This window comes from Phascolarctos cinereus, unplaced genomic scaffold, assembly GCF_003287225.1.
Source record: "Phascolarctos cinereus isolate Bilbo 61053 unplaced genomic scaffold, phaCin_HiC Scaffold_5;HRSCAF=322, whole genome shotgun sequence".
Classification (NCBI taxonomy): Eukaryota; Metazoa; Chordata; class Mammalia; order Diprotodontia; family Phascolarctidae; genus Phascolarctos; species Phascolarctos cinereus.
In genome coordinates this window covers 298,248,589-298,262,579 of record NW_027555958.1, presented here as the reverse complement: position 1 = coordinate 298,262,579, position 13,991 = coordinate 298,248,589, and the positions used below count along the sequence as shown (strand labels likewise).

The 13,991-nt window shown below is 41.4% G+C and overlaps 1 protein-coding gene across 1 annotated transcript in view; it reads right to left on the bottom strand.

The window, feature by feature from the left end:
• The window catches only part of SKAP1 (src kinase associated phosphoprotein 1), a 390,080-nt gene that overhangs the window by 288,320 nt on the left and 87,769 nt on the right, over positions 1-13,991 (bottom strand). Inside the window, exon 4 of the mRNA XM_020997310.1 lies at positions 9,095-9,211. Within this exon, the coding sequence (XP_020852969.1) occupies positions 9,095-9,211 (117 nt within the window). The remainder of the gene's footprint in view (positions 1-9,094; positions 9,212-13,991) is intronic.

The following is a 13,991-nucleotide window of genomic DNA, read 5'->3' as shown; positions in this document are numbered from 1 at the left end:
GGAAGAATCTGAATTTCAGTCCTCAACTTAAGCCAATTATAGTGTCCTGCCAACTATTTGTTGTTCTGTTGTTTTCAGTCGTGTCTGACTCTGTATCCTGACCCCATTTGGGGTTTTCTTGGCAAAATACTGGAGTGGTTTGCCATTTTCTTCTCTAGCTCATTTTACAGATGAGGAAACTGAGGCAAAAAGGGTTAAGTGACTTGCTCAGGGTCACACTGCTAATAAATTTCTGAGGCCCAACTTGAATTCAGGTCTTCCTGAATCTAGGCCCAGCTGTCTCTCATTGCACCACCTAGTTGCCTCAAAAAGAGGCAGCAAACAAAAAGAAATGAGGTAAATAATTGTCTGAACACACACACACAAACACATATCTGTCATTTGACTCACTTTCATTATCTACCTACATATAATTTTTAAAAACTTAAAATAACATATAAGGTTTATTAAAATTATTGCAATTATTATTATTATTTACTGTGGAACACATATTAAAGAAAACAATGAACCTGATCCTACTAGTGATTAGAAAGAAAAAAGTTCACAGTTTGGGGCCATGTAAACTCCTTTAGGCCATTAGGACACTTTAACATTTTACAGGCCTATGTCCTCATTCTCAGGTAAGGCATATCCACAAAGGTGAAATAATATCCTTCTCACTCCTGAAACAATTTCCCTAATTAACAAGCATTTACCAAGTGCAAGGCACTGTGTTAAATTCTGGGGATACAAATAATTCCTTTCTTTTGGGGGAATAACATGTATTCATATAAGTGAATCTCTTCTCTTCTCCCCTCTCCTCTCTTCTCCCCTTTTATCCTCTCCCCTCTCCTCCTTTCCCTTCTTCTTCCCTCTCCTCCTCTCCCTTCTTCTCCCCTCTCCTCCTCTCTTCTCCGCTTTTATTCTCTCCCCTCTCCTCTCTCCTCCTTTCCCCTCTTCTTCCCTCTTTTTCTCTCCCTTCTTCTCCCCTCTCCTTCTCTCCCTTCCTCTCTCCTCCTTTCTCTTCTCTCTTCTCCTCCTCTCCTCTCTTCTCCCCTCTCCTCCTCTCCTCTCTTCTCCCCTTTTATCCTCTCCCCTCTCTTCTCCCCTTTTATCCTCTCCCCTCTCCTCTCTCCTCCTTCCCCCTCTTCTTCCCTCTCCTTCTCTCCCTTCTTCTCCCCTGTCCTCCTCTCCCCTCCTCTATCCTTTCTCTTCTCTCCTCTCCTCCTCTCCTCTCTTCTCCTCTCCTCAAATACAAAGTATGTTCAGGGCTTGGGAGCATCAGGAAAGGTGTCATGTAGGAGGTGGCACTTAACTGAGCTTTGAAAGAAGATAGTGCCCTCCAGGCAGAGTTTACAGGCTGAGCCAAACCATGGAGACAAGGAGATGGAATGTTGTACGTAAAGAATAGCAACTAAACAAGTTTTGTTGGAACAATGTATGAACAAAAGTAATGTTTAATAAGCCTGGAAAGGTGGGTTGAAACTAGGTGGTACAGTGGATAGAGCACTGGGCCCTGAGTTCAAATATGGCTTCAGACACTTACTAGCTATGTGACCTTGGGCAAGTCACTTAACTTCTGTCTGCCTCAGTTTCTTCAACTGTAAAATGAGGATAGTATTAGCACCTACTTCATAGGGTTGTTATGAGGATCAAATGACATAATTGTAAAGTATCTTGTGCAGCACCTGGAACACAGTAGGCACTTGATAAACGTTTGTTCCTTCTCTTCTTTTTGCAAAGGGCTTTACATGCCAGAGGGTTTTGTATTTTATTCTAGCAGCAATATTCTAGAGGCAAACCATTGGAGGTTTCTGAGCAGAGGAGCAACATATTTAGGAATGTCACTTTGGCAGCTGTGTGGAAGATGGATTGCAGAGCTGAAAAACTTGATCCAAGTAAACCAATTAGTAGGCTATAGCAGTGGTCCAGGTTAAAATGATAATAGTTATAATAATAGCTAGAATTTACATAGTGTTTTAAGGTTTACAAAGCACTCTATATACGTTATCTCATTTGATCCTCACAACAACCCTGTGAGGTAGTGCTATTATTATCCCATTTCACAGAGAAGGAAATTGAGGTACTCATCCAGAATCACACAGTTAGTAAGTGCCAGTGGCCAGATTTGGATTTAGGGATTTTTCTGACTTTAAGTGCAGTGTTCTTACCCGATGTGTCACCTAGCTAAGAGGTGAGAGTTGATGAGGCACTGACTATGATGACAGCTAAGTGAGTGGTGAGGAGGATGCAGTTGTGATAGATTCTCTAAAGGCAGAATTAATGAGACATGGCAAATGATTGTATGGGGGGGATGAGGAAGAGCGAGGGGTCAAGGATAACTCTGGGGTTGTGAACCAGGGTGACTGGAAAAATGGTAGTACATTGAACAGAAACAGAAAAGTTAGGAAAAGCAGTGAGCTTGGGGAGAGAGCTTTCGCACACCTTGAGTCGAAGGTGTTTACAGGACATCCAGTTGGCAATGTCCAATAGACAGCTGTTGATGCTGAGGAGGAGCAGACCTGCACATAGGGCTCTGGGAATCACCTGCACAGAAATGCCTATTGAGCACATGTGCACTGACTACATCACTGAGAGGGAGAAGAGAAAGGAGAGAGATGAGGACAGAGCACTGGGGCAAGCCACAGTGAGGGTACCACACACTAATGATCCGATAAAAGAAACTACGGGGTGTGCAGACAGGTAGGAGAACCAAGAGAGAGCAGTATTACAAAGACCCAGAGGGGACAGCCTGGTGAATAGTATCAAATACTACAGGGAAGTCAAAAGGTGTGAGGGCTGGAATTGGCATTTAAGAACTCACTGGTTATTCTGGAGAGAGCAGATTTTCCTGAGTGATAAAGTCAGAAGCCAGATTTTGAGGCATTAAGTGAGAAGAGAAGAAAGCAGAGGCAATAACTGTAAACAGCTTTTTCTGGAAGTTTGGCTCTGAGTGAGAGGAAAGATATTGGATGATAGGTTGAAGGTATAGTAGTGCCAAATGAAGGGGGTGTTTTTTTAATCCATGTGAATCTAGTTCCAGATAACAATTCTTATTTGTAAAGGTTTGCAAAACATTTTCTTTACAGTTCTGTGTGATAGGTAGCGTAATAGAGGCTGCTTATCCCCATTTTACAGATGAAGAAACAGAGTCAGAGAGGTTCAGTGATTTACCCAGGCACACACAGCCAATAACTGGCAGCATGTGGAGTTGAACCCAGATCCTTAGAATCGAAATCTATTATCCCATGCTATCTCCAGATTTAGCATGAGCAGTGAGAATCACTTACCCCAGATCTCATATCATTGATTCACAGAACCTCAGTAACCATTCTTAGCAACATAGTAATTTGTTCCATTTAAGAAATTAAACAATTGTAATTTAACATAGACCTACAGTAATGTGACACTTTATACTTGCCTCCCAACTACGGATTTCAAGCTGCTTTATAAATAAACACTTTGATACCTAATTTACAGATGAACAATCTTTAGTACAAAGAACGTGAGACATTCAAAGAAATTTAGAGAAAGGGTCCCAATTGTTCATTACAAAATGTAGCCAATGTATCCTATTTTCATTGAAGAGGCAGCATACTGTAATGGGAAGGATCTGGACTTGGATCCAGTGTTTGGATCTTGCCTCTGATACTTTACTAGTTGTGGCCTCCATCTGTTCATCTGTAGAATGGGTATGAAAATGCCTATATTACCTACCTCGTACAGTTGTAGTGATAATTCAATGAGGCAATGTATGCAAAACTCTTAAAAACACAAAGTACCCAAGTAACTGTCACCTATGGGTATCATCATTATTCATTCCTAATTTACAACACAGAAACAATTTTAACCATTTGGTGAAGATACATTCAGCCAAATACATGGGAGGAGAGTGTCAGCTGTAATCTCCTCCCTTGCCCATCAGAAATAATTAGAAGAAAACATAATAACAAAGTAGTAGGGCTCAATCCAATCCCACTTTTACTTACTCTGGAATAAGGCTGGAGCTCCACCAAGTCTGCCTTACAGGAAGCCATTCTGATAGGTGCTAGCAAGAGGCCAGTGACCACTGTAATGGGTGCTTGGCTACAAGTCTCCAAGCCCATTCTTCAGTCCCAAACTTGTGAAGACAAGAAAGCTATGCAAAGTCACACCAAAAATCTCCTTTAAAAACCAGGTTCTCTCGAGAAGCTTCTCTATCTCTGGTGTCCCAGTCCCTAGCACCAGCACGTGGATGCTGGCTACAACTTCTCCCCTTCGATCAGAGGGCGCAGCCGGAGGCCCTGAGCTCTGCCACTAATTCTGCAGTTTTTCCAATCACCAGCCTCTGCATCAGATGCTGATCTTACTCCCACTGCCATATACCCTGTTTCCTGAGGAGAATGACACTCATTCTATGACATCCAACATCTTGGTACAAAAATTAAAGCATTTTAGTTCTTGATTTCCATCTCGCTGCACCTGTTCAACATCTCCTCTTACCACTCCCCTTCTTTTCTTTTATTATAATGAGCCTAGTACAATACATTGTTATGTCTTCAGGTTTCACCCTTGATGAAAGAACTTTTCTTTAGTTCTTAAGACCTGCATTATAAATTTCCCTTCTGCTAAAAGATGCTGCTCCTGCCTCTGAAGTATTTGTGTTTTTCTTTTTAAGTTTTTTTCCTTCAGTGTTTTACATGATCACACATGTATAACCCATATATGATTGCTTACTGTCTCAGGGAGGGGGGAACAGAGGGAGAAAGAGAGGGACAGAATTTGGAACACGAAACTTTAAAAAAATGTTAAAAATTGTTTTAATACGTAATTGGGGAAAATTTTTTAAAAGTTTAATTTTTTTCCTTCTTAAAGGACTTATATTAAGATGAAAAACTATACTCTGCTGACTGAGAAGTCCATAAACCTATAAATCCATTTTTAAATAGCTTATGCACTTTGGGGCATTGTGAGCAAGCAGATTTTAGTTTGCTGGGGAGGGCCTACACACTAAGTATTAGGCCCAGAGATCCCATCTGAGTGTTCAGCACCAAGTCTACTCAGGTCTGGAAATGCAACTCTTAGAATTTGTTAGCAAGTTTTTGTTCCAGATGGTGGGGCTATGCTCCTGTGGGCATCTCTCTGTAGAGTACGGCAACACGTCCTCAGTTCATCAAGGCTTACAGAGGGGGAGGCAGAGGCAGCGGCAGGGACGTGAGGTTGTTCTGTGCCCTCATTTTTATGCACGGTTTAATCTGTAGCCTTTTGTTTCCTTTCTTTTTTTTTTTTCCTAGCAGTACACCTGGTCAGGTTGCCACATTCTTCTAGTACTCTTGGCAGTTTCTGCAGACATACCATGAACCCTGAGTACAGCCCCTTTGTTCTGAGGTTCAAGGCTGAAAGGCTCAATTCCTTTTCAGGGCATGCCTTGTCGCCTTTTCTAACTAAATTTAGTGCAAGGCTCTGCCTTATTCAGAAAAAGTGGGCAACAGATCTGACACATTCATGTTGTTCAGTCTTTGCATTTTCTGATTTTTTTTTTTTAAATTGAGAGCCTTAAAAAGGCAGACATGGTAAAGAATTTTGGAAAGGAGCACCATGCTCTGCTCTTAAAGGGTGTCTCAAGCTGTCTTTCAGAGGTGAAAAGGAAAGCAGCTTGAAGGCTACCTGTAATGGCAAAATGCAGCAAAACAGGTCTACAGGGTCAAGGCCAGATGAAAATGAGGCCTTCACAGAATCTCCTTCTGATCTTACCATTACCATGCAGGAAAATTGGCAGATCTTCTTGAGAACTCACTTTATCTTTTTCATCTGCCTTCCACTGCCTTTTGCTAATTTATTTTTTGGTAGGGGAATGGTTCAGCATTGCATCTTCATAGGTGTGGGGAAACATCTTCTACTGATAAAGGAAATGATAATAATAACTAGTATTTATATAGCATTTTAAGGTTTGTAAAGCACTTGAAAAATATTATTTCATCTTATCCTCACAACAACCCCAGGCACTATTATTATCGCCATTTTACAGTTGAGCAAACTGAGATAGACAGAAGTTAAATGATTTGTCCAAAGTCACACACCTAGTCAATGTCTGAGGCTAGATTTGAACTCAGGTCTTCTTGATGCCATGCCTAGGGCTCTAACCACTGCTCCATCTAGCTGCCTGATGCAGACTGGCAACCTGTTTGTGAGAGTTATTAAGCTTTTTTGGTGTCTGGCGAAACCTACAGACCCTTTCTCAGAATAATGTTTTTAAATATATAAAATAAAAGATGCAGGATCACAAAGTAAATCCATTATGCTGAAATATAGTTATCAAAATCTTTTATTAAAAAAAGACAAATTTCACTGACCTCAGATTAAATACACCACCTTAGAGGGCTGTTGGGGTCACTGAGAGGTTAAATGATTTGTCCATTGTCACCCAACTAGTAGGTGTTAGAGACAGGCCCTGACCCCAGATAGGCTGTCTAAGGCTGGCCCTCTCTCCATTATAGCAAATGTATCCAGAATTAATTTTAATAGCTAGCATTTATATAGCGTTTTAAGGTGTACCAAGTAAGAAGGGGTCTTAGAACTCCATAGTTAATGAGTGTATAGGCAGCACTTGAACACAGATCTCCTTTACTCAACGTTCCTTTCTTTGTCCACTGCACCACCTAGCAGCCCACCTGGCACCTGCAGACTGAGTGACCTTGGGCAAATCCTTTAACCCCTCTTAACCTCAGTTTCCTCAGCTGTAAAGTGAGGAGATTGGAATAGATGGCCTCTGAGCTCTAAATGTATGATCACAGGATGTCATTTCTGAGGAGGGGATTTTTCTGATAACCCCAACCATATCACTTACAGATGGACACACCTGTGATCCATAAAAGAAGTAAGGTTATTAAGCAGCCGAAAGAGATGCTTCAAAGCCCATAAAACTCATGCACTTGTTCATAACAGACCCTCACTCAGAGCCTCTTCATTTTCTTTGTTGTTGTTATTGTTGTTCAGTCATCTCCAACTCTTCAAGACCCTGTTTGGGGTTTTCTTGGCAAAGATACTGGAGTAGTACTGGAGTACTTTGCCATTTCCTTCTCTAGCTCATTTTACAGATGAGGAAACTGAGGCAAACAGGGTTAAATGATTTGCCCAGGGTCACACCGCTAGTAAGTGTCTGAGGCCAGATGTGAACTCAGGAAGATGATGGATGAGTCTTCCTGATTTCAGGGTCAAGCACTTTATCTACTGTTGGCTGCCCATTTTCTCCAGGCACAGAAATAACACGGCTATAACCGCTAGGGGGCGCAGTGGAGAGTGCATTGGACCTGGAGTCTGGAAGACTAGAGATCAAATATGGCCTCAGACATTTACTAGCTGTGTGACCCCTAGCCATGTCGCTGTCTGCCTTAGTTTCCCCAACTGTAAAATGAGGATAATAATAGTACCTACATCCCAGAGTTTTTGTGAAGATAAAAAATTTATAAAGTGCTTTGCATACCTGAAAGTGCTATATAAACGCTGGCTGTTACTTTTATTATTATCATCTCACATGATTGTCTTGAGGACCAGATGAGATAACATGTCAAGAATTTTGTAAACCTTAAAGTGCTACATGAATGCTAGCTATTATGTGAACCCAGGTCCTTTGGCCCCAGAACCAGGACTCTTTCTATTTTACTAACCTTGTCATAAATTGGTAGATCTATCAAAAACATACAATAGTATCTGGCCTTCTTCAAGTTTCATACATCAAATCTTCTAAAAGTGGCCCCTGGTTATCAATCTAATTTCGTCTTCAACACACACACACACTCACTCATGATGCTACCTCCATTCTGGACATCATCCCCCATCTCCCCTCCCACCAGAGCCTGGTACTCTACCCCTGAGAAGATGTTAGCTGCTGTAATAGCTGCGCTTTCACCTTATCTTGCCTGAAACCAGGCCCCCCATATCATTCCCCAGCCATTTCTGCCATGTTACATTAACCCTTGCCATTCTAGCTTCCCATTACATGTTGTCTTCCTCCATTAGAACATAAACTCCTTGAGGGTAAGGATTGTTTTTGCTTGCTTGTATCTGAAACCCTAGAGATTAACACAGAGTCTAATATATAGGAAGTACTGAATTGATGCTTTATCTGATAAATATGCACACAAATGAACATCATGCTATAGATATACATCCCATATCACAAAGTGTATTTCCCAAAACGTCAGATGCTAAGAGAATTGATAGTACTTAAAAACCCCACAAAGTATATCTACAATGAAGACTCTATAATTCTGGGATTTGAGGCTATCAGTTGGTTAAACAGTTCTGAACTGTCAAAGGGACCACTTAGAGGAGCCAAAAGGTAACATATGAAAAACGAATTTTTAAAAAACCAACTAAAGGACTTGGGGAGGTAGGAGTGTGTGTGTGTGTGTGTGTGTGTGTGTGTGTGTGTGTGTGTGTGTGTAAGCATATGATATATGCTAATATCTGGCCCCAAAAGTCATTTGAAAAAGATAAATTAAATTTCAAAAAAATTGAAAAGAGGGGAAAAATGGAAGGAATAGAAGCTTGTAAAAGAAAAACAAGAAATTATCCGTTCAATTTTCCCTCCCTGTCCCTAAGGGTCCACATGCTTCCATTCTAGTATCCTAGATCACTTTGGCCCTTCATTGGAATATCCAGCATACCAGGACAGGCCACCAAGAAGCCATTTCCCTAAGGTCATGGCTTAGTTGACTTAGGTGATATCTTTTCATGGCTCACTCAGCTCAGTGGTCCCAATTAATCACTCACGGGAGTCTCTCAATTCACAGACAATGCGGCAAAGACAATGAGCCCCATAAAAGTAGCAACATAGGCCTTGTGACATTCAAATACTCACTTGGCTTTGGGGCTGCAGTTTATACAGAGAGATCGATATGGTATCTCCCCACTCCAATATAGAATTAGTGTTTGCCAGGCCACCATTATCTCCCGAAGTATTGAATTCCTCAGAAAGCCAGTGTCCCAGGGAAACATTTGCTGATGGGCCTACAAAGCCAGCAATCACCTTTGTAAACAACCCAGTGGGTCAAAAATGGCAGGACGCAAAGAGAGCAAGAACAAAATCTAACAGAAGTAGGCCTGGAACCCAGAGAGAAAGGAGGACACTTACCTTCATCTTGATAATCTGACATAAAAGATGCATCTGACATTAAACTAGGGCCATGAGTCCCACTGGGATTGTCTTCAGAGCTGTCTTGCCCAAAATAATTTTCATGTTGGTCACCTCCTTAAAAAAGGAGAAAGAAAAACATTTTGAAAAAAAGGAACAGGCTTACATCATACTGTGAATATTTTCTAAAAAATGCTGAAGAGGTCTTCTGGTGGACACAAAGAGCTTCTTTGTTTCTTCTTGAAGGCCCCTTTCAGCCCCCAAATATGAATACCTTAAAATTTAAGCTGCACGGGTTAAGGAAATAAGTGACACAGAATAATTTGCGAGTCATCAATATACTTTCTTGCTGCCTGAACAAGAAGAAGAATACATGAATGATAAGAACTGCTGTTTTGCCGCATTCTTGCATCGTTAGGCAGCAAAAAAATCATTTGAAAAAAGATAAATCTCAAGAAAATTGGGAAGAGGAAAAAAAATGGAAGGAACAAAGGGCTAGTAAAAAGAGAAACAAGGGATTAGCCATTCCATTTCCCTTCCACGTCCCTAAGGGTCCACTTGCTTCCATTCCAGTATCCTAGATCTTCTTGGCTCTTCCCTGGAATACCCAGCATACTGCATCACGATAGACAGAGTGCTGGACTGGGAGTCAGGAGGACACTAGTTATTTGACCCTGCACAAGTCACTAAACCATTCTCAGCCTTGATTTCCTCATCTGTGAAATGGGGATAATAATACTACCTACTGAGATAACACATGTAAAGTGCTTTGCAAATTTTATATAAAAGTTAGCTGCTGCTGTTGTTACTCTATACCTCTGTAAACAACTGGTTCATTCTGTGACTGGTCACACACAATATAGCTACAACTGTTGCTCCCACTGATCCCTTGGGAGTTCATTCTAAGATTTAACACTTGCTGTGCAAAGCCACAACAGTAATGACAACAACGGACGTATTTATAGAGAGAGCCCTTTAAGGTTTGCAAAGTGCTTCATGCAGACTATCTATACCTACGAGGAAAGGCATCTTTAAGTTCTGGAATTAAACCATTGTTGAGTCATTGCATCCTAGCTATCAAGCTGGAAGGTACCCCAGAGATCTTCAGGTCTGCCAAGCTCACTTCACAAATGAGGAAACTGGGGTACAGAGAACCAAAGTGGCTTGCCCAGGATTACAGAAATAATAAGATGCAGAAGCAGGATTCAAACCCTGCTCCTCTGACTCCCAATTCAAGGCTTTACCCCATGACAATACTTCCACTTTTATCTGAGTACTTTCACTTTATATGATCCTCATCTTCCATAAGTGGCCAGCACTAAAAGAGGACCTTAAAAGACACTGAAGCAAGATGTTAGCTCATTCAGAGAGAGGAAGCCAAGGCTCTGCTTAACTCATCCAAACAGAGGCTCGGATTGCTGATAACAGGACGACGACAGCTGCTCTCTTCATTTCCCAATCAGCAAACACTGAAAAAGGATTTTCCGCTGAATTTACTATGATCTCCAATGCTAATTTCCAACCACAAACTCCAGTGCTAAGCTCAGTAAACACTGGAGGGGTTTTGGCCCCGAATTCCAACTAGGGAACAGTGAACTAAACAACTTCCTAAGAGTTGATATTGTCCCTCTTAAAAGCTTTATGTTCTGCAATCAAATTGGAGGAGGGAGCAGGTAGTGAAGGTTGGCAAAGAGGGAGGGTGGAAGTGGATGACTTATTTTGTCATTTTCGGGGAAGGATGTGACCATTTGATCTGAATCTACCCCCTTCTTATGCTCAAGGGAGGCAGAAGCCAGGGTGATCTAAAGACGAGAGGGCCTTAAGCAATTGCAGAATTTATTACAGAGGGAAAAGAGGAAAAGCCAGAATTCTCACAGCCCAGTCTCTGGGCCCCACGCAGTAGGAATGTTCTCCTAGCTGGTCTACTGGGTAATACTGACTAGACATTAAAGAGCAGAGAAAAAAAATACAAGAGCACAACAGCTATGGTTGAGGCACCACTGTGTAATTTTCATTCTAACAAGAAATGCTCTCAAATACCAGGCAGAGGTATAATATGCTCAGATTTCATATCACAGCAGAGCCGCTGAAATAGCATTACCAGCACAATCTGCAGAGAAAGAGTGCTGGGCAGGATGCCAACAAGCCTGATAGGTCTGCTCTCTTAAAAGGATTTTTTTCCTCCCTTTGGATCAGACCAAAATTCATTTGAAAAAAGAAGAAAGCAAAACCAAGCTTGAGGTTTGGGTTGCCTAATACAGGATAACTTTTCCAGGATAAAGTCATAGGATGCTAGATTTTTTAATATGAAATCTCAGAGGCCATCTAGTCCAATTCCTTCCTCTTTTACAGATGAGGGAAATTGGGGCCAAAAGAAGGGAAATGACTTGTATGAGGTCACATAGCAAGTTGGTGGCAGAGCTAGGATTTGAGTTGAGATTTTCAAATCCAGGACTATCTTTTTCTAGGAGGGTCATTTAAAAACCACTGTCCTGAGCCCCAGATTACTTAGCTTATCTCAAAAGTTTGACAAATGCACTCCCTTAGCAAAAACCTACTATCATGCAGAATACTCGCTGGTCTCTCAAACACTCACCTAGCTCAGAAGGAGCCCTTGATTCTAAACTCATTTTTTTTCAGTCGTGTCTGACTCTCCATGACCCCATTTTGGGTTTTCTTGGCAAAGATACTGGAGTGGTTTTACAACAGATAGGGAAACTTAGGCAAACATGGTTAAATGACTTGCCCAGAATTACGCAGCTAGTAAGTGTCTGAAGTTAGTTAGATTTGAACTCAGCAAGATGAATCTTCCTGACCCCAAGGCCAAGCACTTTATCCTCTGCACCATCTAACTGCCCCTTGTTTCTGAAGCCTTGTCCCAAATACCTGTACAGACCTGGCATTCAAACTATGAGCTGCAGGGGGATGAGTCAGCTCTACCATGATTGTTGTGGTTTCCGACGTAACTATCCCAAGGCTGGCATTTAAACCCCCAAATCTAAATTCAGGACAGTTACCTTAATACAGGATGGTATACAACTCACATGAGAGTAGCACCAATCCCAGATCAGTGCTCTCTCTCCCTGGCTGGGGAAAACACAGAATACTTTGAAAAGAGGTTTTTGTACATAAGCTTAATTAGTTTCCGGTGATGGAGTTATCCTCAGTGCCACTTCAAGGGGCACAAGCCCCTTGAGCAATCTATGGAGGAAAGAGAGAGAAAAGGGAGGAGGAGCAAAAATACATCCTTGGTATTATACATATAGAAAAGCTGATATGATTATGAAGGTTATACCTCCTCAAGCCCCACAGGCAAAAGGTTCCCTCAAACTGTAGTACCGTGGGCATGCCTTGTTAGTTCTAAGCTACGTTTTCGAGATTTCTCTGTGTATCTGCCAGTATAGGACCAGGTGATGACTCCGCCAGTCCAGTGGGATCTGACATAAATGATCCCAAGCCATAGTGACAGAGGCCTCTCCTCGCTGTCTCTCCAATTAGAACTTAGGAACTCCATTTGTTTAAAGCAGCTCTCCCTGCGGAGAGCCTTTCTGCCATGGGAGACAGAGCCATTCCTGCAATAGCTCAACTTAGAATTAATCTATATCTCTATAGCTGCTTATTTTAACACACCACAGTATACCTTCATTAATCACAACTTGTACTATTTTGTCTATTTCAGAATGAGATTTGGGGAACTGGAAAAAGGGCTCACTTGCTTTTAGCTGGGATTTTGTTCCTCTATTCCAGTGTCTTAAAAATTGGACACTAGATACTGTATTTAATATTTCCAGGGGCAGGTTCTCCACTGGCTATCATGTCTTGGGGCCTCCAAGGGAGATGGTTTGCTCTATTGTTCCTTCCTGAAAGTCAAATAAAATTTCATTCATGCTTCATAGAGTGATAAGTTGGGAATTTCTGAAGGTTGGAGTAGGAAGAGAGAGCAGCTTTGTGTAAGGTGTAAGGTAATTATTTGCTAGGGTTTCTGTGCTATTTGTTTTAATTCCCTGTGTTTTCATTAACAGCTAATGAGTTCCTCTCCCTGCCTCCCCCACCCTTTAAATTCAGAAACAATATCTTGGCCACTAGAACTTGGCTTTTTTTCCTACTAGGGACTCAGCCAGCTGTTGCTGCTCCATAAACTTTATGGAGAAGTGAATTAAACTGTTAAAACCTTCCACTTTCTAATTCAATTCTAAATAAAACAGAGGGGAGAAAATGAAGTACTGATTAAGTTCCCCTTGTAACTATTTCGACTCATAGTAAACCACTCAGGACCTGAATCTGTAGGTGCTATTTAAGGACCAAGAAGGGTGTCCTATTTGGAACTACTAGACCTCCGTGACTGTTCTTCAGGAAAAATGAGAAAGGGGAAGGGGAAGCGGAGAGAAAAAGGAGAAGAGAGAAAAAAGAAGAGAGAGAAGGAAAAAGAGGGAGATAGAAGGATGAAGGTAAAAGAAAGGAAAAGAAAGGAAAGGAAGGGAAAAATGAAGGAGTGGAGAAAGGAGAAAAGGAGGGACTCACATGGAAAAATCTGAAAAATAGTTGTGAGAACTTACCACACATTCCACAAGGACTGCAGTTTGAGACAACTTTTCACCAGTGGGTCTTAAGTAGGTATAACAATCATAATTAAGGATATCTCTATTTACATAGTACCACAGACTTATTTCTACAAATATTCAAAGAGGTTGTGGCCCCTTTACGTGGCACAAGGAAAAAGGAGGGAAGGAAGAGAAGGAAGAAAAAAGGAAAGCAAGGAAGGAGAGAGGGAAGAAGGAAGGAAGGGAGGGAAGGAGGGAAGGAAGGAAAGAAGGAAGGAAGAAAAGAAAGAAGGGAGGAAGGAAAGAAGGAACTTGAGAATCAAAAAACAAAAATAACTCCTATAAAACACAAAGAT